The 22,395-nt window shown below is 41.3% G+C and overlaps 1 protein-coding gene across 1 annotated transcript in view; it reads left to right on the top strand.

Annotated features, from left to right (window-relative positions):
- sqlea (squalene epoxidase a) overlaps positions 1-22,395 on the top strand; it is a 48,863-nt gene that overhangs the window by 3,990 nt on the left and 22,478 nt on the right. Inside the window, exons 3-6 of the mRNA XM_034173491.1 lie at positions 445-527; positions 628-853; positions 967-1,000; positions 1,094-1,213. Of these exons, the coding sequence (XP_034029382.1) occupies positions 445-527; positions 628-853; positions 967-1,000; positions 1,094-1,213 (463 nt within the window). The remainder of the gene's footprint in view (positions 1-444; positions 528-627; positions 854-966; positions 1,001-1,093; positions 1,214-22,395) is intronic.

The raw sequence follows: 22,395 nt of genomic DNA, 5'->3' as shown, positions 1-22,395 counted from the left end.
TGATTGATTGATTGATATGGGCTGCCAAGAGTCCCTTCAGCATATACTCATGGTCAACTGACCCCTGACCCAAAATATAGTTCCTACGAGTCTTCCAGATGGCCAGCTTGGCAAGTCCACAAAGCAGGTTGATTAAAACATGTAATGTTCTTTGTTGTGCACGATGTTTGGGACAAACAAATAAACAAGTCCATGGTAAACATCAAATCAAATGCATGAAACCACCTCCCCAACAACCCAAACCACCCTGACAACCGGTGACACTGTGCAAAAACATGGTGAACAGTTTCTTTAATGGACAAAAAGGACAAACCCCATCAACACTTGGATCCAGGTGAGCCAGATACCCATTTGTAGACAGAGGCCCATGTGTAATCCTCCACTGGAGGTCCTCAGTTTGTTTGTCTACCGGGAGTTTGTACAGGATTCACCACCACTCCACAGGAGACAAGTCCACACCAAAAAGTTTGGACCGTTTTGACGCCTTTAACCCTGCCAAAGAGCACAAGTGTGACACTTTGACACAGGTGAAATAGAGAGCCTTTTTTTAAACACTCTCAAACTCTTCCAACTTAGGTGTCCTGAAGGACAGAAAAGCCCCCTGTACCTCGTGCCATTCCCCCACAGCACGCAAGACAGTCAGAGAGGGGAACACATACTCACATTCATCATCCCACCAGTCAGACAGAGCACAGTTCTCAGCCAAACACTCTGTGGGGCCCTGACAAGGAAGCACAAACCTCCTCCACCAACCTGAGCAGCATCCTGGAGGACCAAATTCCCATTGATACTGCCAACCTTGCAAAGGTGTCTGCAGTAGATGGCCCAGTTAGATGCAACCCACCTCCCTCAGGTGGGACTGCAGCATAGCAGAGGACAACCGGGGCAAACTAAAAAGGTCATTGAAGAAAAGAGGCTTCTTCAACAGCCACATTCCTGGTTTGACCGTGTTGTCCCTGTGAACAGTGAGGACTGTTCACGGGGACTGGAGAACTGACCGGTAAATAATAACTGAGGTGTGCACCACAATGGCGTCCTGTCGACGTAGGAGGAAAAGATGTTTGTTGTATCCAAGACCTGCCTCCCTCCTCAGCAGGACACAATCTGTATCCTACCAGTTCAATCCAGGAGTGTTCAACAGTCTTTGGGGAGCCTGCAGTCTGAAGGTCGACACCCTAGATGCAGTGTCAACCATTCCGTCCTCCTTCATGAAGTGGGATGTACATCACAGGAGGCTCTGATCCAGTGATAACCAGACCAGAAAAAGTCCAACAATAACACTGCAACTGCTCAATAAGGCCCTGAGATGGAAGGAGGACAGACAGTTTGTGCTGCAACCTTTAAGCAACAAAGTTATATTGGTACCAGAATTCACCCCCTGTTGGACATCTGGGGCAGCAACCATTTTCATTTGGACAGTCTGGCATACATCATCTCCACTCAGTCCTCCCAATTCTTCTGGTGATAATCATACATCCTCAGAAAAACACCTAAAACCTTCAGACCCCATTCCCCAGCTCAATCCTTGTGGCAGACAGGCAACTGACCCTTCCTCCCACCTCCCCATCAGGACGGTTTCACTCTTCTCTCAGTTATCTTTTGTACAACCCCTGGCAATAATTATGGAATCACCGGCCTCGGAGGATGTTCATTCAGTTGTTTAATTTTGTAGAAAAAAAGCAGATCACAGACATGACACAAAACTGAAGTCATTTCAAATGGCAACTTTCTGGCTTTAAGAAACACTATAAGAAATCAAGAAAAAAAAAATTGTGGCAGTCAGTAACGGTTACTTTTTTAGACCAAGATGGACTCACTCAATTCTGAGGAATAAATTATGGAATCACCCTGTAAATTTTCATCCCCAAAACTAACACCTGCATCAAATCAGATCTGCTCGTTAGTCTGCATCTAAAAAGGAGTGATCACACCTTGGAGAGCTGTTGCACCAAGTGGACTGACATGAATCATGGCTCCAACACGAGAGATGTCAATTGAAACAAAGGAGAGGATTATCAAACTCTTAAAAGAGGGTAAATCATCACGCAATGTTGAAAAAGATGTTGGTTGTTCACAGTCAGCTGTGTCTAAACTCTGGACCAAATACAAACATGGGAAGGTTGTTAAAGGCAAACATACTGGTAGACCAAGGAAGACATCAAAGCGTCAAGACAGAAAACTTAAAGCAATATGTCTCAAAAATCGAAAATGCACAACAAAACAAATTACCGAATGGGAGGAAACTGGAGTCAACGTCTGTGACCGAACTGTAAGAAACCGCCTAAAGGAAATGGGATTTACATACAGAAAAGCTAAACGAAAGCCATCATTAACACCTAAACAGAAAAAAAACAAGGTTACAGTGGGCTAAGGAGAAGCAATCGTGGACTGTGGATGACTGGATGAAAGTCATATTCAGTGATGAATCTTGAATCTGCATTGGGCAAGGTGATGATGCTGGAACTTTTGTTTGGTGCCGTTCCAGTGAGATTTATAAAGATGACTGCCTGAAGAGAACATGTAAATTTCCAGTCATTGATGATATGGGGCTGCATGTCAGGTAAAGGCACTGGGGAGATGGCTGTCATTACATCATCAATAAATGCACAAGTTTACGTTGATATTTTGGACACTTTTCTTATCCCATCAATTGAAAGGATGTTTGGGGATGATGAAATCATTTTTCAAGATGATAATGCATCTTGCCATGGAGCAAAAACTGTGAAAACATTCCTTGCAAAAAGACACATAGGGTCAATGTCATGGCCTGCAAATAGTCCGGATCTTAATCCAGTTGAAAATCTTTGGTGGAAGTTGAAGAAAATGGTCCATGACAAGGCTCCAACCTGCAAAGCTGATCTGGCAACAGCAATCAGAGAAAGTTGGAGCCAGACTGATGAAGAGTACTGTTTGTCACTCATTAAGTCCATTCCTCAGAGACTGCAAGCTGTTATAAAAGCCAGAGGTGGTGCAACAAAATACTAGTGATGTCTTGGAGCGTTCTTTTGTTTTTCATGATTCCATAATTTTTTCCTCAGAATTGAGTGATTCCATATTTTTTTTCCCTCTGCTTGGTCTAAAAAAGTAACCATTACTGACTGCCACAATTTTTTTCCTGATTTCTTATAGTGTTTCTTAAAGCCAGAAAGTTGCCATTTGAAATGACTTTAGTTTTGTGTCATGTCTGTGATCTGCTTTTTTCTACAAAATTAAACAACTGAATGAACATCCTCCAAGGCCGGTGATTCCATAATTTTTGCCAGGGGTTGTAGAAGCTCCTGTTTCATAGAGCCGTAAGCTGTCTTGTAACCCATCTACATCTGCCTGATTTGTAACAAACACAGTGATGTCATCTGCATAAGCACAGAGCACCAGAGGAGAAAGACAGATGGAAACCCGGTAGAACAAGTCCAGACAGCTTGACCCTAATTCTGCATAAGAGCGGCTCTATGGCTAAGGAATAGTAAGAATAGGAAGCTGACCCAAGGTGGGACAGCCCTGTCTTATGCCCCACATTACTGGGACAGGGCAACTCAACTTTCCCGCAACCTTAACCAACCAAGAAGCCCCCTTATACAAAACCCCATCAAATAACATAAACCCTTCACCAAAACCAAATGACCTCAGAGTAGAAAACAAAAACCTGTGATCAACCCTGTCATAAGCTTTTTCCTGATCGTCACACAAACCCACAAACCAAGTTACAGTGTTATATAAATAAAATAAATCTCTCATCAGAAAAATATTGTCCATAATAGTTCTAATCAGGTAATCAGGTGGGTCGGATGTGAGACCTGCTGCTTAGGCATAAACATTTTGGTAAGACCCTCTGGCCTCTTCTCTTTGACAAAAGCAAGAAGAGACTCAATTATTTTCTTGTAGTAGAGAACATCCATGGCCCTCTGCTGGACGATATGAAAGACCACATCAGTCTCTGAGAACATTTGTTCATATGTGTTCAACATGAACACAAACTCAAAATCCTCCAGTTTCATTACAAAATCTTTAGCACAATCCAATGTCTTATTTGCAATGATGTTATAAACATTCTGCAGGAGGCAATCATAGTTGTTTGCCACAGTGTAGGAGCGTTTCTGCAAGCAGCAATGTACAGCGACAATGACAGCCTGCAGACTCAAGAAAAGATGTCCTATTTGTGGATTTGAAGAAAACTGTGGCAAACCCAGAGAGTGATGCAAAAAGTATTCTGCACTGAGACAAGCATTTAGCCCTCTGTGACAGCACCAGATGAAGTCTGTGTGCATAACAATGCACAAACATTCCACTGGAGTCGACTGCCTTCACTTTGGTCTGCAGACCATTGAGGGCTGAAGCCATGACAGGAGCCCCATCGCACGAGGTCTGTCCGAAAAGTAACGGACCTTTTTAGTTTTTTCAAAAACTATATGGATTTGAATCATGTGCGCTTGCATCAGCCAAGCTTGAACCTTCTTGTGCATGCGTGAGTTTTTTCACGCCTGTTGGTTGCGTCATTCGCCTGTGGGCAGGCTTTGAGTGAGCACTGGTCCAGCCCCCTCGTCGGATTTTTATTGTCAGGGAAATGGCTGAGAGACTGCCGCTTTGCTCCATGAAAATTGTTTCAGAAACTGTGACAGACAGCCAGGTGGAAACCATTCAGAACATTCAGATGGCTTTCGGTGAAGATTCTATCGGCGTCACACAGATTAAGGACCATTACAACCGGATTAAAGACGGCCCACACCGGCGGAGGGTGCGCCACGCTCCGAGCGGCCATCGACAGGCTGAAACGACCAGATCATTTCCAAAGTGAAGGCTGTGTTGATCCGGCACGTCGTGTGACTACCAGAGAAATTGCTGAAGAGTTGGACATCAGCACTTTTGCGGCACATTCCACTGTTACAGGAGATTTTGTAATGAAAGACGTGCGGAGGAATTTGTTTTTCAGCAGCAGGAACTAGGAGACTAGTCAGGATTGAGGGAAAGATGAAAGCAGTAATGTACAGAGACATCCTGGATGAAAACCTGCTCCAGAGCGCTCTTGACCTCAGACTGGGGTGATGGTTCATCTTTCAGCAGGACAATAACCCTAAGCACACAGCCAAGATATCAAAGGAGTGGCTTCAGGACAACTCCGAATGTCCTTGAGTGGCCCAGCCAGAGCCCAGACCTGAATCTGATTGAACATCTCTGGAGAGATCTGAAAATGTCTATGCACCGACGCTCCCCATCTAACCTGATGGAGCTTGAGAGGTGCTGCAAAGAGGAAAACTGCCCAAAGATAGGTGCACCAAGCTTGTGGCATCATATTCTAGAAGACTTGAGGCTGTAATTGCTGCCAAAGGTGCATCAACAAAGTATTGAACAAAGGATGTGAATACCTATGGAGTAAGTGGGGTAGAAAATGAATGAATGAATTCATTCTGTAAAATAAAAATTTTCATATCAGCAAAAATAAAAAGGGCAGGGGTGGTGGCCAAGCAGTGGGTTTGTTTCTAGTCCAGAAGGTTTCTGGTTCAAGGCCACCCCTGCCCATTCTGCATGTAATATGAGATTGCATCAGGAAGGGTTTCCGGTCTAAAACTTGAGCCAAATGAACATGAGATCCACCTTGGTAGATCTGCCGTGGTGACACCTGAGTGAAATCTCTATCTTCCACAGCATGTCTTTTTCCTGATTCTCTCCCCTCAGCCCCAACCAGTCCCAGCAGAAGACTGCCCCTCCCTGAGCCTGGTTCTGCTGGAGGTTTCTTCCTGTTAAAAGGGAGTTTTTCCTTCCCACTGTCGCCAAGTGCTTGCTCATAGGGGGTCGTTTTGACCGTTGGGGTTTTTCTGTAATTATTGTATGGCTTTTACCTTACAATATAAAGCGCCTTGGGGCAACTGTTTGTTGTGATTTGGCGCTATATAAATAAAATTGATTTGATTTGAAAAGCAAAGGAGCAGCCAAAGAGACTCACTGTTTGTGAAAAGCTCATATCAGCCCATTTATGGAATGCGGCTTTATGTTTTAGTACTTTGGCCAAACAGCATGGTGAAGTATCATTTATAGAGCACCAATTTACAACAGGTGTTATTTCGCGGCACTCTGTAATGCAAAGCAGATCACACTAGAGTGCCTTGATTGGAGAGTGGCATCAACTCAGAACATGGCGCCATTTTGGGTCTAACTGCGCTGAACTACTGAATGAACCTTTTATGTTTTCAACATTTTTTTAAAATCATTTAACCACATACAGCAACATATCCAGGTACAGGTACTATCAAAATAAAAATAAAAATAGTTAAGCCATCAAATTTACATAAATTTACAATTCATGATGATTTATTTAATTAATTTAAAGCCTGATTAGCTGTAGCTCTGTAATTCCGTGTCATGCAATGATGTATGTGACAGTTTTAAAGTTCTCCGTCTCTGGATTATGCTTTATTATGGTCTAATTTGACCCTCAACAAGCTTTTCTTTCTACAATCATCACCTCCAAATCAAAGGTAAACTGCACATTTTCCTCTTTTACCGGCACTGTTTCTTTCTCTTTTTGCTCTGTATGCACCACTCTGCATTTAATCATTAGTGATCGATCTCTGCTCCCCTCCACAGCATGTCTTTATCCTGGTTCTCTCCCTCAGCCCCAACCGGTCCCAGCAGAAGACTGCCCCTCCCTGAGCCTGGTTCTGCTGGAGGTTTCTTCCTGTTAAAAGGGAGTTTTTCCTTCCCACTGTAGCCAAGTGCTTGCTCACAGGGGGTCGTTTTGACCGTTGGGGTTTTACATAATTATTGTATGGCCTTGCCTTACAATATAAAGCGCCTTGGGGCAACTGTTTGTTGTGATTTGGCGCTATATAAAAAAATTGATTGATTGAATAGAGCTCTGACTCTTTGTCAGCCTGGCTACAGTGCTGAAAAGAAACCTGGGGTTGTTCTTATTTTCTTCAATTAGTGATGAGTAGAAAGATGTCCTAGCTTTACGGAGGGCTTTTTTATAGAGCAACAGACTCTTTTTCCAGGCTAAGTGAAGATCTTCTAAATTAGTGAGACGCCATTTCCTCTCCAACTTACGGGTTATCTGCTTTAAGCTACGAGTTTGTGAGTTATACCACGGAGTGAGTTATAATGGAACCAGTTTGTAACAGTTTAGTACTAGATTGTAGAATTCTACTAATATCAAAAAGAAAAAAGAAAACAGACACTTGCATTTATGTGTTGACATGAAATGTAATAAGTGCAATATAGAAATGACTGTTTATACTGATAAACTTATATCTTATTTAATCTGGGATCGTGCACATATTCAAATTAAGATGCAGGAGCCAAAAACAAATACAAATACATAAAAAATATAGCTGCAAGCATCCATGTGGGAGTCTAGCAGAAATGGCAGCGTAGATAAAGTTAATGTTAGTTTGCTCACTACTAGGATAGTAACTTTACTGAAGATGCGATGGTGGGCAGCAATTATAAACTGTTCACCTGCGATAACGAAGTCCAGCCTTTGCTCAGCTGTCACTCAGTCAGTCTGCCCTGCTCGAGCATGAGATAACGTTTCAAAAGAGACTTCTACTGCACATTAGTGGAAATACCCTGGATCTGGTTTTCGCACATGTTATTGCTGTCACGAATATTGACATCATGCCTCTTACATCATAGGTGTCTGATCACTCACTTATTAAGTTTACAGTTTCGATGCCGTGTTTAGTGGAACAACAACCTTATATATCACTACGGCGATGCATCAACTCCTCAACTAAGACTGAATTCGAAGCTAGACTGCCTGATGTCTTAGCTTCACATTTGACAAATACCCAGTCAGTAGACAGACTTGTGGATAGTTTAAACTCAGTGCCCAAAACTACACTTGACATGATTGCACCACCTGTGTTAAAACCGCGCTCCCCCAAATCACAGTCACCTTGGTTCAATGATTATCTGTGTGACCTCAAGCATAAAGCAAAAGTCTAGAACGGAAATGGCGTCGTTCAAAATTAGAAGTATTTTACCTTGCGTGGCGTGATGCTATCTTAGACTATAAGCATGCATTATTTGCTACAAAGCGGACTTACTATTCTGATTTGATCAACAAAAACAAGCATAACTCAGAGTTCTTGTTCGACACGGTGGCAACACTTATGCATGGACAACCACCTGTAGTTCGCTCTCCTTTTACAGCACAAGACTTCCTGGATTACTTTGGGAAGAAAATAGAAGACATCAGGTTAAACATATCCCGGCATGCCTTAACCCAGCCACTACACCCTGCTATTGAGGTGGGCGCCACTACTGAGGTATTACCTAGATTTACAGAATTTGATAGTATCTCACTAGGCATGCTGACAAAACCCGTAATGTCAACAAAAAGCACAACCTGTTTATTTGATCCTGTACCAACAAAACTGTTTAAGGACCTGTGGCCCACTCTTGGGCCAACTGTGCTGGAAATGATTAATATTTAACTTCTGGATCTGTTCCTAAATGTTTCAAATCTGCATGATTAAACCATTACTTAAGAAACCTAATCTTGACCCTAGAAAAACTATCGGCCGATATCAAATCTATCATTTTTCTCAAAAATTCTGGTAAAAGTGGTGTCACGGCAGCTCGTAGACTATCTTACTGAGAACAATCTCTTTGAGCAACTGCAGTCTGCTTTTAGAAAATATCATTCCACAGAGACAGCTCTCACTAAAGTGGTGAATGATCTTCTGCTTACAATGGATTCAGACATCACTACAGTTCTGTTGCTGTTAGATCTCAGTGCTGCATTTGATACAGTGGATCATCATATTCTACTTGATAGGCTGGAAAATCATTTTGGGATTACTGGGAGTGCCCTTGCATGGCTGACGTCATACTTGACCATTCGTTCTCACTGTGTTTTGTACAGTAACACTACCTCTAACCTTAGTGACATGAAATTTGGGGTTCCACAGGGGCCTATCTTAGGCCCCCTGCTTTTCTCCCTTTATATAGCACCCCTTGGGCACATATTGCGGCGTTTTGGGATTACCTTTCACTGATATGCAGATGATACTCAGTTATACATGCCGATAACTGCTGGTAATCTCGTTCACATAAAATCCTTAGAGGATTGCCTTGCAGCAGTGAGAAGTTGGATGTCTAGACCTACTTTTAAACTCTGATAAGACTGAAATGATGGTTCTTGGTCCAGTGAGACATCGGCATCAATTTGACCAGTTAACGCTCAGCCTCGGCTCGTGTGTCATACATCACACTAACAAAGTGAGGAACCTTGGGGTAATTTTTGATCCTTCGTTGTCCTTTGGCCTCCACATTAGAAATATTACTAGGACTGCTTTCTTCCACCTGCGAAATATAGCGAAGATTCGTCCCATCCTGTCTATGGCTGATGCTGAGACCCTTATCCATGCATTTATCTCTTCTAGATTGCAATGTTCCACTCAACAAAAATATAAACGCAACACTTTTAGTTTTGTTCCCATTTTGTATGAGATGAACTCAAAGATCTAAAACTTTTTCCACATACACAATATCACCATTTCCCTCAAATATTGTTTACAAACCAGTCTAAATCTGTGATAGTGAGCACTTCTCCTTTGCTGAGATAATCCATCCCACCTCACAGGTGTGCCATAAAGATGCTGATTAGACACCATGATTAGTGCACAGGTGTGCCTTAGACTGTCCACAATAAAAGGCCACTCTGAAAGGTGCAGTTTTATCACACAGCCCAATGCCACAGATGTCGCGAGATTTGAGGGAGCGTGCAATTGGCATGCTGACAGCAGGAATGTCAACCAGAGCTGTTGCTCGTGTATTGAATGTTCATTTCTCTACCATAAGCCGTCTCCAAAGGCGTTTCAGAGAATTTGGCAGTACATCCAACCAGCCTCACAACCGCAGACCATGTGTAACCACACCAGCCCAGGACCTCCACATCCAGCATGTTCACCTCCAAGATCGTCTGAGACCAGCCACTCGGACAGCTGCTGAAACAATCGGTTAACCAAACCATAACATAGCATAACCAAAGAATTTCTGCACAAACTGTCAGAAACCGTCTCAGGGAAGCTCATCTGCATGCTCGTCGTCCTCATCGGGGTCTCGACCTGACTCCAGTTCGTCGTCGTAACCGACTTGAGTGGGCAAATGCTCACATTCACTGGCGTTTGGCACGTTGGAGAGGTGTTCTCTTCACGGATGAATCCCGGTTCACATTGTCCAGGGCCGATGGCAGACAGCTTGTGTGGTGTTGTGTGGGTGAGCGGTTTTCTGATGTCAATGTTGTGGATCGAGTGGCCCATGGTGGCGGTGGGGTTATGGTATGGGCAGGCGTCTGTTATGGATGAAGAACACAGGTGCATTTTATTGATGGCATTTTGAATGCACAGACATACCGTGACGAGATCCTGAGGCCCATTGTTGTGCCATACATCCAAGAACATCACCTCATGTTGCAGCAAGATAATGCACGGCCCCATGTTGCAAGGATCTGTACACAATTCTTGGAAGCTGAAAATGTCCCAGTTCTTGCATGGCCGGCATACTCATGTCATGTCACCCATTGAGCATGTTTGGGATGCTCTGGACCGGCATATACGACAGCGTGTACCAGTTCCTGCCAATATCCAGCAACTTCGCACAGCCATTGAAGAGTGGGCACACAGGCCACAATTGACAACCTGATCAACTCTATGCGAAGATGTGTTGCACTGCATGAGGCAAATGGTGGTCACACCAGATACTGACTGGTATCCCCCCCCAATAAAACAAAACTGCACCTTTCAGAGTGGCCTTTTATTGTGGACAGTCTAAGGCACACCTGTGCACTAATCATGGTGTCTAATCAGCACCTTGATATGGCACACCTGTGAGGTGGGATGGATTATCTCAGCAAAGGAGAAGTGCTCACTATCACAGATTTAGACTGGTTTGTGAACAATATTTGAGGGAAATGGTGATATTGTGTATGTGGAAAAAGTTTTAGATCTTTGAGTTCATCTCATACAAAATGGGAGCAAAACCAAAAGTGTTGCGTTTATATTTTTGTTGAGTATATTTTCTGGTTTACTGCAGTCTAGCATTAGGGATCTCCAGTTGGTTCAAAAAGCTGCAGCCAGACATTTGACATGAAGCAGAAAGTACAACCACATTACACCCATTTTGGCATCCCTTCACTGGCTTCCTGTCCCAGCGAGATCAGATTTTAAGGTTATGCTACTAACCTATAAAATGATTCATGGACTGGCACCTCCCTACTTAGCTGACCTAATTAAATCTCACGTACCGGCCCGGGCTTTACATTCTCAGGGTGCCGGACTACTTTGTGTACCTAAGGTGAATAAGAAGTCTGCAGGTCACAGAGCTTTCTCTTATCGTGCCCCTGTTCTGTGGAATGATCTCCCTGCGTCAGTCAGATTTTCAAGTCCAGACTTAAGACGCACTTATTTTCCCTTTCATATGGCTAGCATACTGGTACAGTTTTGTTTTACGCTTTTTACTCTTAATTCATTTATTAGTAATTGGAGCGGGCTGCGGCCTCAACTTTACCTAAATGCTGGATCTTTTAGTGAATTTTAGGGCTAGTGGCCGGCGATCACCTTAGTATTTCTCTGTTTTTCTTGTTTAATGCTGGCAAATTGTACAGTATTTTTTGTCTTTCTGATACCTGATTCTGTTTTTTCTTTCTGTTTAAGGTGCAGCTCCATCCAGAGATGGGAGTTGTATTCGTGTTGGCGATCCTCCTGTCCTGTGCGCCAATAGCATTTCTTGTATATTCGTCCATAAATTGTTCTGTGAATTGTTCTGTAATTTATGTTTGTAGCATGGCCCAAGCAGAGGGTCACCCCTTTGAGTCTGGTCTGCTTGAGGTTTCTTCCTCAGAGGGAGTTTTTCTTTACCACTGTTGCTCTGGGGGTTGGTAAGGTTAGACCTTACCTGTGTGAAGCGCTTTGAGGCAACTCTGTTGTGATTTGGTGCTATATAAATGAAAATAAATTGAAAAAATTGAAATTGAAATTACTGCTGCTTACTTTCTAGACAGTCAGCGGTTACGCCCTTTTTCGGAACCCAGAGGCGAAAAGGGCGTAACCTTCCCCTACCATCCTACGTTTTGCAAATTCCCCAGGAGCGGTCACTTCTCTTTGCCAAACTACAAGAAAATAAAGGACAAATGTTTAAACATTTCTGCGTCTTTTGAAAGTCTATTTTGTTAGTGTCTATTTAAAAATGGCCCTAAATACACTTGGTAAACAGAAATGTGCTGAAATTAAATATCAACATCAATGTTGATTGTGACCCATAATGCTCTGCTCTTGGCAACAATTCTGTTCAATTCAAAACAAAACTGTTAGCACTGAATTTTGAACTTAACACTTTCAGAAAAAATATTTTAACCAATGTTACCTTGCACACACACCAGTCAAAACTGAGAATGTGTCCAAACCAAGGGCGCAATTTAGAACTAGAAATTGGGGGGGGGACAAAGCGCGAGGCCCGCAGCGCCGAAGCCCATAGGCCGGGGGTCTGGGGGCCGCTTTAGGCCCTCCAGAAGCCAACGGTTTCTAGATAAGCTCAGATGCATTCTGAGCATCCAGAACAGTAATTTTAATGTTTTGAGACCATAAAGTGGACACCATTTGACTTATGCAATTTGAAACTGTGTATATAAGTACTTCATTCTGAGAATAGCCAGCATTGATTTTATTAACATCCTGGTGTAAATAGGGTATCACCACATGTGTAGAACTCAAAAAGAATGATAGGTTGAGTTTTCATTAAAAAAAAACCAACTGCAATGTGGTAAAATGTATTAATAAATATGAAAGAACAGGCTCTTAATAATGATTAACTATCGCATACTGTATTTTTTTCTCAAGATTTGTTTTTGCATAAGTTTGAAAAAACAACAGACCATAAGTTTAGGATAAATTACTTATCATGAATTTAATTTTCGAAGTGGCACGAACGACAACACTCATGGTTGTCCATTCGGCTGCTCCCGTTTTTTGTGTTCGGGGTCGCCACAGCGGATACAACCAGATCGTATTGATATTTGGCACAGGTTTTACGCCGGATGCCCTTCCTGATGCAACTCCAGTGTTACCTGGAGAAATGCACACAGCTGCTGATGTTCCAAAGAGGTCTCCCATCCAAGTACTAACCAGGTCCTGCACTGCTTAGCTTCTGAGATCTGACAGGATCAGGCTCACAGAGCAGATCGGCTGCTAATGACAACACTCATACTGAACATAATTTCGCTTGCATAGACTGATTTTGGAGATCAAGCAATAATTGCAGATGGGATTTCTGAGGTCCCAGATAGCTTTTCTGATTTCCTTTTCTAACTTTCAGAATTTAGTAAATTAGCATATGGTCCATTGATACTTATGTGTAGACACTAGTCCCTAGATGCAGCTATTTTTGGTTTCAAATCTAGGCAAATGTGATCCCAGAAAATTCTGAATGTGACAAACAAGAAACAGGTGTTGTAAACAAGTCAATGCTGCTAAAAATACAAACTTGCAGAAACAAAGATGCTATTCTGACATGGTTTGCACATAAGACTGGCATAGCATGTTTCAAGTACACACGTATATGTCAGAAGGTGGGGGGGGGGGGCATACCATATTATGTCCCCCCTGGTTGAAAAGGTGGGGGATAGGGGGGGCATGTCCCCCCTGTCCCCCACCAAATTGTGCCCATGGTCCAAACTGGTACTGATGACATTTTGACTGTATAAACTCCTCAATTTATGACAAACAGACCAAAAAAAAAAAAAAAAATCAAATCTCAAAAAATTGTTTCTGAGACAGTTCCAGTATATGTAAATCTGTAAGCACCCCTAAGGACAGGCAAGGCAGGGGAACATTTGGGGAACTTAACTGTGAAGTTCAGCCCTAACGAGCTGGACATGCGATTACACGCCACCCAAGAACATCTGACAGAATGATCTGACAGGGAATACAAACTCAGTGAACTTTGTGAGGTGCACCTTGATGGTACCATGTTGGTAGTAGCCTTTAGGTCTCCAGAACCATCATAATTTCCTTAATTCTTTGTGGTACAGATTCAGCAAACTGCTAGAAACATCCCTCAGATATTTGGGTCCATACTGACATGACAGCATCACAGGTGTCACAGCATTATACAACCCCTGGCAAAAAATTATGGAATCACCGGCCTCGGAGGATGTTCATTCAGTTGTTTAATTTTGTAGAAAAAAAAAGCAGATCACAGACATGACACAAAACTAAAGTAATTTCAAATGGCAACTTTCTGGCTTTAAGAAACACTATAAGAAATCAGGAAAAAAATTGTGGCAGTCAGTAATGGTTACTTTTTTAGACCAAGCAGAGGGAAAAAAATATGGAATCACTCAATTCTGAGGAAAAAATTATGGAATCATGAAAAACAAAAGAACGCTCCAACACATCACTAGTATTTTGTTGCACCACCTCTGGCTTTTATAACAGCTTGCAGTCTGAGGCATGGACTTAATGAGTGACAACCAGTACTCTTCATCAATCTGGCTCCAACTTTCTCTGATTGCTGTTGCCAGATCAGCTTTGCAGGTTGGAGCCTTGTCATGGACCATTTTCTTCAACTTCCACCAAAGATTTTCAATTGGATTACGATCCGGACTATTTGCAGGCCATGACATTGACCCTATGTGTCTTTTTGCAAGGAATGTTTTCACAGTTTTTGCTCCATGGCAAGATGCATTATCATCTTGAAAAATGATTTCATCATCCCCAAACAGTGAAACAGTAAGTGAACAGTGAACAGTAAGAAAAATCTCACTGGAACGGCACCAAACAAAAGTTCCAGCATCATCACCTTGCCCAATGCAGATTCAAGATTCATCACTGAATATGACTTTCATCCAGTCATCCACAGTCCACGATTGCTTTTCCTTAGCCCATTGTAACCTTATTTTTTTCTGTTTGTGTTAATGATGGCTTTCGTTTAGCTTTTCTGTATGTAAATCCCATTTCCTTTAGGCGGTTTCTTACAGTTCGGTCACAGACGTTGACTCCAGTTTCCTCCCATTCATTCCTCATTTGTTTTGTTGTGCATTTTCTATTTTTGAGACATATTGCTTTAAGTTTTCTGTCTTGACGCTTTGATGTCTTCCTTGGTCTACCAGTATGTTTGCCTTTAACAACCTTCCCATGTTTGTATTTGGTCCAGAGTTTAGACACAGCTGCCTGTGAACAACCAACATCTTTTGCAACATCGCGTGATGATTTACCCTCTTTTAAGAGTTTGATAATCCTCTCCTTTGTTTCAATTGACATCTCTCGTGTTGGAGCCATGATTCATGTCAGTCCACTTGGTGCAACAGCTCTCCAAGGTGTGATCACTCCTTTTTAGATGCAGACTAACGAGCAGATCTGATTTGATGCAAGTGTTAGTTTTGGGGATGAAAATGTACAGGGTGATTCCATAATTTATTCCTCAGAATTGAGTGAGTCCATATTTTTTTTTTCCCTCTGCTTGGTCTAAAAAAGTAACTGTTACTGACTGCCACAATTTTTTTTCTTGATTTCTTATAGTGTTTCTTAAAGCCAGAAAGTTGCCATTTGAAATGACTTTAGTTTTGTGTCATGTCTGTGATCTGCTTTTTTCCTACAAAATTAAAACAACTGAATGAACATCCTCTGAGGCTGGTGCTTCCATAATTATTGCCAGGGGTTGTAATACCAGCAGCCAAAACTTTGGACCCAAGCCGCAGAGTCAGACTCATCAGACTAGGTAATGGTATCCAGTTTGGCATTGTCCAGTTTTGGTGAGCCGTGCCGACTGCAGCCTCAGTTTTCTGTTCTTTGCTGGCAGCCATGGCACCCGGTGTTGTCTTTTGTTGTTGTAGCCCATCTACTTTAAGGCTTGATCTGTTGTGCTGTTCCCTAGTGGTAACAAGTGGTTATTCAAATAATTTTTTGCCTTTCTGCTAAACTGATCCATTGTTCTCTGATGTCCACCATTAAAACACCATTTGCACCCAGAGTTTTCTTTGTCGATGATTCTCTGTAGATATTTCCCCAGACGTGATGGATGTTGGACAGGCTGTTTCTCACACTCTACTCACGTGTTAAGTACAGTAGTGAAGAGTCAGTGCAATGGCAGCAGTGAAGGGGAGGGAAGGCAGGAGTCCAAACATCCACCTCCTCCAGGAGCCACAGGTTAGAGCTAAGCCCCCATCTGACCTGTGGCCCACCTGAGCATCAGCCGCCAGTCACACAGGGGCCCAGTGACAGGGTGGGCTCCTTCAACCACCCAAGAATATCTGACAGAATGATCTGACAGGGAATACAAACTCAGTGAACTTTGTGAGGTGCACCTTGCTGGTACCGTGTTGCTAGTAGCCTTTGGGCCGACCATCACTCAATCAAGTTTTATTTCTATAGCACTTTAAAACAGTTTTCACTGAACCAAAGTGCTTTCCAATAGCACCAGCTAGAGATAAAATAAAAAGAACAGTACGAAAAACACAAAACACAATAAGAGCATCCAAAATAGAATAAAAATAGACAAAAAAAAAAAAGTGTCAAAGCAATTATGTGCAAAAAGCTGCCCTGAACAAGTATGTTTTTAAATTAGCTTTAAACAGAGGCAAGCTATTAATGGACCTCAGTTCAGGAGGACCATGTTAAAAATGCTGGCATATGCTGGCGTACGTCTAAACAGTTACTCGTGTGAGACGCCTTGAGGCAGCTTTGTTGTAATTTGGTGCTTTGGAAATATTTTCATGCTGGAGAACTTTAAACATAATGTCACTGACGGAAAACTCAGTAAATGAAATTTATAATAAAAAACTTCATTGTGTTGATGTGATGCAACCTTTAGCCATCAAAAGTTAAGATACATAATGCATGATTGACAAAGTTCACAGTGGCTGTGCATCCATAGATCAGATAACTGACCAGCACCTTATTGTGCTGTAATTAATAACCTAATAACCAAAATTTCAACTTTGCCTGTGACCTTAACTTTTAAAGATTTTTCCTCAAAATCAAAATGCTGGCCATCAAACATGACACCATGTTGGGTCCAAATCAGATTGTTGGGTTGTTTTTTTGTTTATTTATATATTTGGTGAGGTGACAAATTATTTGGGGTGCAACAAGCCCATTAACCCCCGCCTTACAGGATAGTTTTCATTTGATGTCTTCTTTTGGCTGCTCCTGTTCGGGGTCACCAAAGCAGATCATCTGTCTCCATCTCATCCTGTCCTCTGCATCTTCCTCTGTCTCACTCACAGACAGCTTTGTCCTAACTGTGTTTCAGGACAAATTCAGATGTTGATTTCAAACTTTAGCAGATTAAAAGATGGACTGTTTTGAGTCACTGGATGCTGTTTGTCTGAGACAGCTTTGGTTCCAAGGGGTGCAGGGTGCTTGAAGTCTTTAATATTGGTTTGAAAATCTATAAACATTTTTCAGACTGGCTCTTCTACTCATACTCAGTTTGTGCTGATTAGAGAAAGAACCAAGAGAGTCCTCAGTCTCTATCTAAGCCTAAGAACTAAATAAATGACCTATTTGCTCTCAGAAAAAGCCACAAAACAGCGAATATATTTAAAACATTTTATTTTACAAAGATTAATAAATGTGGATTCCAACATATTTACAGTTTATTTTTTTAAAGGTGTGGGATGAGATTGTCACACTCTCAGCCCTTTTTTTGCTGTGAAAAAAGAAAGAGATTCAGATGTCAGGTGTTAAAAACAGAGATCAGACAGGGTTCCCAGAAGTTCAAGGGGTAATAGGGGTCACAGAGGTCCCAGGGGTTACATGGGGTGCAGGAGGGTTGGAGTGGATGGGGATCAGGGACATGACAGGCTTGAAGAGCCTGACAAACTAAAACAGTATCTGCAGAGATGGAATTGAGTGGAGGGAGAGGAGGTGAAGGAGGAACTGGAGGGAAAACAAGTCCAGCAGGTGCAGGTGAAGGAGCTGTGTGCTCCTGTCCCATCATCATCTCCTCAAAGTCAAGGTCAGGGAAAATGTCCTCCACCTAAAAAATTCTGTCCACAGCTTGTTGAAGCTCCTCACACAAATCCATCCAGTCAGTGATCCTAAAAGAACATTATTAACTATTATTATTTCATCCCCACTTTAAGGTGAGAGAATTAGTGTTCATCATCATAAAATTCTCAAATACAAAGGTTCAAATTGAAACAAACAAAAACAGATTATAAACCAAAACACTAATTAGACATCACAGTTCTACAGCCAGTTGAAAATGTGGTGGCCAACCAAACCTAATTATCACTGTCATGATTACATCTTCACATAAAGAAAAATGACAGACGTGTGAAAAGAGCATCTACAGCCAGGTTGGGGTCAGTTAAAGACTGAGGTCAAAATTTAAAAATACTCCAATCATGTTCATCTGTTTTGCTTCGTTATTATGTTATTTGGTGAAATACGTCATATGTTGGAGAATCCAATGGGTGCTGACCTTGTTTGCTCTTTGCAGACCAAAAATTCAAAACTAGTCATTTTTTAAATTGAATATGCTTTACGTCACTTTTTATCCAAAATTGGAAGATTAATAATTTTTGTCCCCATAGAAAAGAGAAACTTGTTTATTTTTATTTATTTATTTATTTTTTTTTTTTTTTTACTGATTTTACCCAATAAATATATAATTCTCACCTATAGATAGAAAAAAAACCTTTACGTTTTTGGAATCTTTATGATACAAATAATGTGATGTACAGCATGGTTGATGCATTTTTCATTTTTAACCACTGTGTAATTATTAATAGATCCAACAAAGAGTAACACAAATGTGTAATCTGCATCAAAAGTAAATAATGAAAATTACACAAAACAAACACACAATAAATAAATAAAGAAAATATAATGCACCAAGCATGTCACCTTTATCAAAACCAGTAAATCACAGTATCGCTAGCCACAGATTATCTGTGTATTATATTTACAAACCATTGCATGATCTAACGGCTCTGTTGTGCTTGCAGACATTACACAAAACAAATGCACAAATAATAAATAAAAAATAAAACCCTAAACACTGAACATATTTATCAAAATCAGAAATTTGATTAATAGTCTCAGTTTATCTGTATATTATATTTAAAAACCGTACACAGTCTAATGGCTCACCTCTGTTGTGTTTACTAACACACAAAACAAATGCACAATAAATAAATAAATAAAATATAAAAACACCAAACAGTCATCATCGTTACCAAAAGCAGCAAATCACAGTATTTCTACCCAGGGGCGTAGGTTTGCATATGGACCATAGGGACAAGTCACAACCAATATTTTTGGATGGCAAAATAGTCCCTACCAATATTTAGCATTTTTGTTTATATAACAAAATCATTCACTATTTTTTTTTGCGAACTCGATACTATAATTTTAGTCGTCACGTTTTGTGTTTTCGACGTGCCAGAATGACAGGGTTACCCATGTTGCAATTTCATTGGCTCACGTTCTTCTCACATGGACGTAAACAAAGTGCATCTCGTGGCAGGCAGTGCTTAATTTGTAAAGTGGGAGGTCCCGGAGCGCAGAGGATGGGTGGCTCCGGTGCAGTGTTGCCAGATGTACGATAATTATCGTATTTGTACGATAGTTTTGCCCTCTGTACGATGTACGATCTATAATGGGAAAAAACCCAATATGTACGATAAATTCAGTTGGTTGCCCAAACACGCATCTCTCTCTGACACCCAAGAATCATTTTGCAGGCGTTGCACTCAGGCGGCATCAAAGACACAACACACACAGGGCTGCTGCTGGCTTTGGGCTGCCAGGACAGTCATTTGAAAGCCCGCCCCCTCCCCATACAAAGTAATGAGTTCCCATCCAATCTCTGCAGGACAGGACAGGAAGATTCCCCAACCAACATCTTTTTTTTTTTTCTCGAAACTGTATGCAATACAACAAATGCAATAACAAACGAACAAAACACAAGAGCAAAGAGATATACAAGAAAAAAAAAAAAAAAGTTCAAGTTCCTTATGGAGGTGTCAACATTTTTTCTGTGTTCAACAAAATCTGCACAAGTGGCCATGGCATCGGATGACGACAGCCACCTCGAGGTTGAATTCGACTCTTTCTAGTCTGGTAATTAACACGTTTGTGTTACTTCACAGTCTTGCTTGTGCATTTGCGTTCTTTTTGTGCCATAGTTTCCCCATTACTATAATTACTCTTTAAAAATGTGACAAAATTCTTTGTAAATTAAACAAAACGCTAAAATAGCTACGTTGTATGCGTTTTGTTTGTGTACGATAATTTCTCCCAAAATACGATAATTTTGAGGTTTTGGTACGATAGTTTCATATTTCATATCTGGCAACACTGCTCCGGTGCAGAAAAACAAGAAGCTTTCAATCAATCCAATTTTATTTATATAGCGCCAAATCACAACAAACAGTTGCCCCAAGGCGCTTTATATTGTAAGGCAAGGCCATACAATAATTATGTAAAAACCCCAATGGTCAAAACGACCCCATGTGAGCAAGCACTTGGCGACAATGGGAAGGAAAAACTCCCTTTTAACAGGAAGAAACATCCAGCAGAACCAGGCTCAGGGAGGGGCAGTCTTCTGCTGGGACTGGTTGGGGCTGAGGGAGAGAACCAGGAAAAAGACATGCTGTGGAGGGGAGCAGAGATCAATCACTAATGATTAAATGCAGAGTGGTGCATACAGAGCAAAAAGAGAAAGAAACACTCAGTGCATCATGGGAACCCCCCAGCAGTCTAAGTCTATAGCAGCATAACTAAGGGATGGTTCAGGGTCACCTGATCCAGCCCTAACTATAAGCTTTAGCAAAAAGGAAAGTTTTAAGCCTAATCTTAAAAGTAGAGAGGGTGTCTGTCTCCCTGATCCGAATTGGGAGCTGGTTCCACAGGAGAGCAGCCTGAAAGCTGAAGGTGCTGCCTCCCATTCTACTCTTACAAACCCTAGGAACTACAAGTAAGCCTGCAGTCTGAGAGCGAAGCGCTCTATTGGGGTGATATGGTACTATGAGGTCCCTAAGATAAGATGGGACCTGATTATTCAAAACCTTATAAGTAAGAAGAAGAATTTTAAATTCTATTCTAGAATTAACAGGAAGCCAATGAAGAGAGGCCAATATGGGTGAGATATGCTCTCTCCTTCTAGTCCCCGTCAGTACTCTAGCTGCAGCATTTTGAATTAACTGAAGGCTTTTCAGGGAACTTTTAGGACAACCTGATAATGAATTACAATAGTCCATCTTAGAGGAAATAAATGCATGAATTAGTTTTTCAGCATCACTCTGAGACAAGACCTTTCTAATTTTAGAGATATTGCGTAAATGCAAAAAAACAGTCTTACATATTTGTTTAATATGCGCTTTGAATGACATATCCTGATCAAAAATGACTCCAAGATTTCTCACAGTATTACTAGAGGTCAGGGTAATGCCATCCAGAGTAAGGATCTGGTTAGACACCATGTTTCTAAGATTTGTGGGGCCAAGTACAATAACTTCAGTTTTATCTGAGTTTAAAAGCAGGAAATTAGAGGTCATCCATGTCCTTATGTCTGTAAAACAATCCTGCAGTTTAGCTAATTGGTGTGTGTCCTCTGGCTTCATGGATAGATAAAGCTGGGTATCATCTGCGTAACAATGAAAATTTAAGCAATGCCGTCTAATAATACTGCCTAAGGGAAGCATGTATAAAGTGAATAAAATTGGTCTTAGCACAGAACCTTGTGAAACTCCATAATTAACCTTAGTCTGTGAAGAAGATTCCCCATTTACATGAACAAATTGTAATCTATTAGATAAATATGATTCAAACCAACACAGCGCAGTGCCTTTAATACCTATGGCATGCTCTAATCTCTGTAATAAAATTTTATGGTCAACAGTATCAAAAGCAGCACTGAGGTCTAACAGAACAACCACAGAGATGAGTCCACTGTCTGAGGCCATAAGAAGATCATTTGTAACCTTCACTAATGCTGTTTCTGTACTATGATGAATTCTAAAACCTGACTGAAACTCTTCAAATAGACCATTCCTCTGCAGATGATCAGTTAGCTGTTTTACAACTACCCTTTCAAGAATTATTGAGAGAAAAGGAAGGTTGGAGATTGGCCTATAATTAGCTAAGATAGCTGGGTCAAGTGATGGCTTTTTAAGTAATGGTTTAATTACTGCCACCTTAAAAGCCTGTGGTACATAGCCAACTAATAAAGATAGATTGATCATATTTAAGATCGAAGCATTAAATAATGGTAGGGCTTCCTTGAGCAGCCTGGTAGGAATGGGGTCTAATAGACATGTTGATGGTTTGGATGAAGTAACTAATGAAAATAACTCAGACAGAACAATCTGAGAGAAAGAGTCTAACCAAATACCGGCATCACTGAAAGCAGCCAAAGATAACGATACGTCTTTGGGATGGTTATGAGTAATTT

The sequence above is a fragment of the Thalassophryne amazonica genome, chromosome 7, assembly GCF_902500255.1.
Source record: "Thalassophryne amazonica chromosome 7, fThaAma1.1, whole genome shotgun sequence".
NCBI lineage: Eukaryota > Metazoa > Chordata > Actinopteri > Batrachoidiformes > Batrachoididae > Thalassophryne > Thalassophryne amazonica.
Note: the sequence above shows the minus strand (reverse complement) of the source record. Positions and strands in the feature narration are given on the sequence as shown.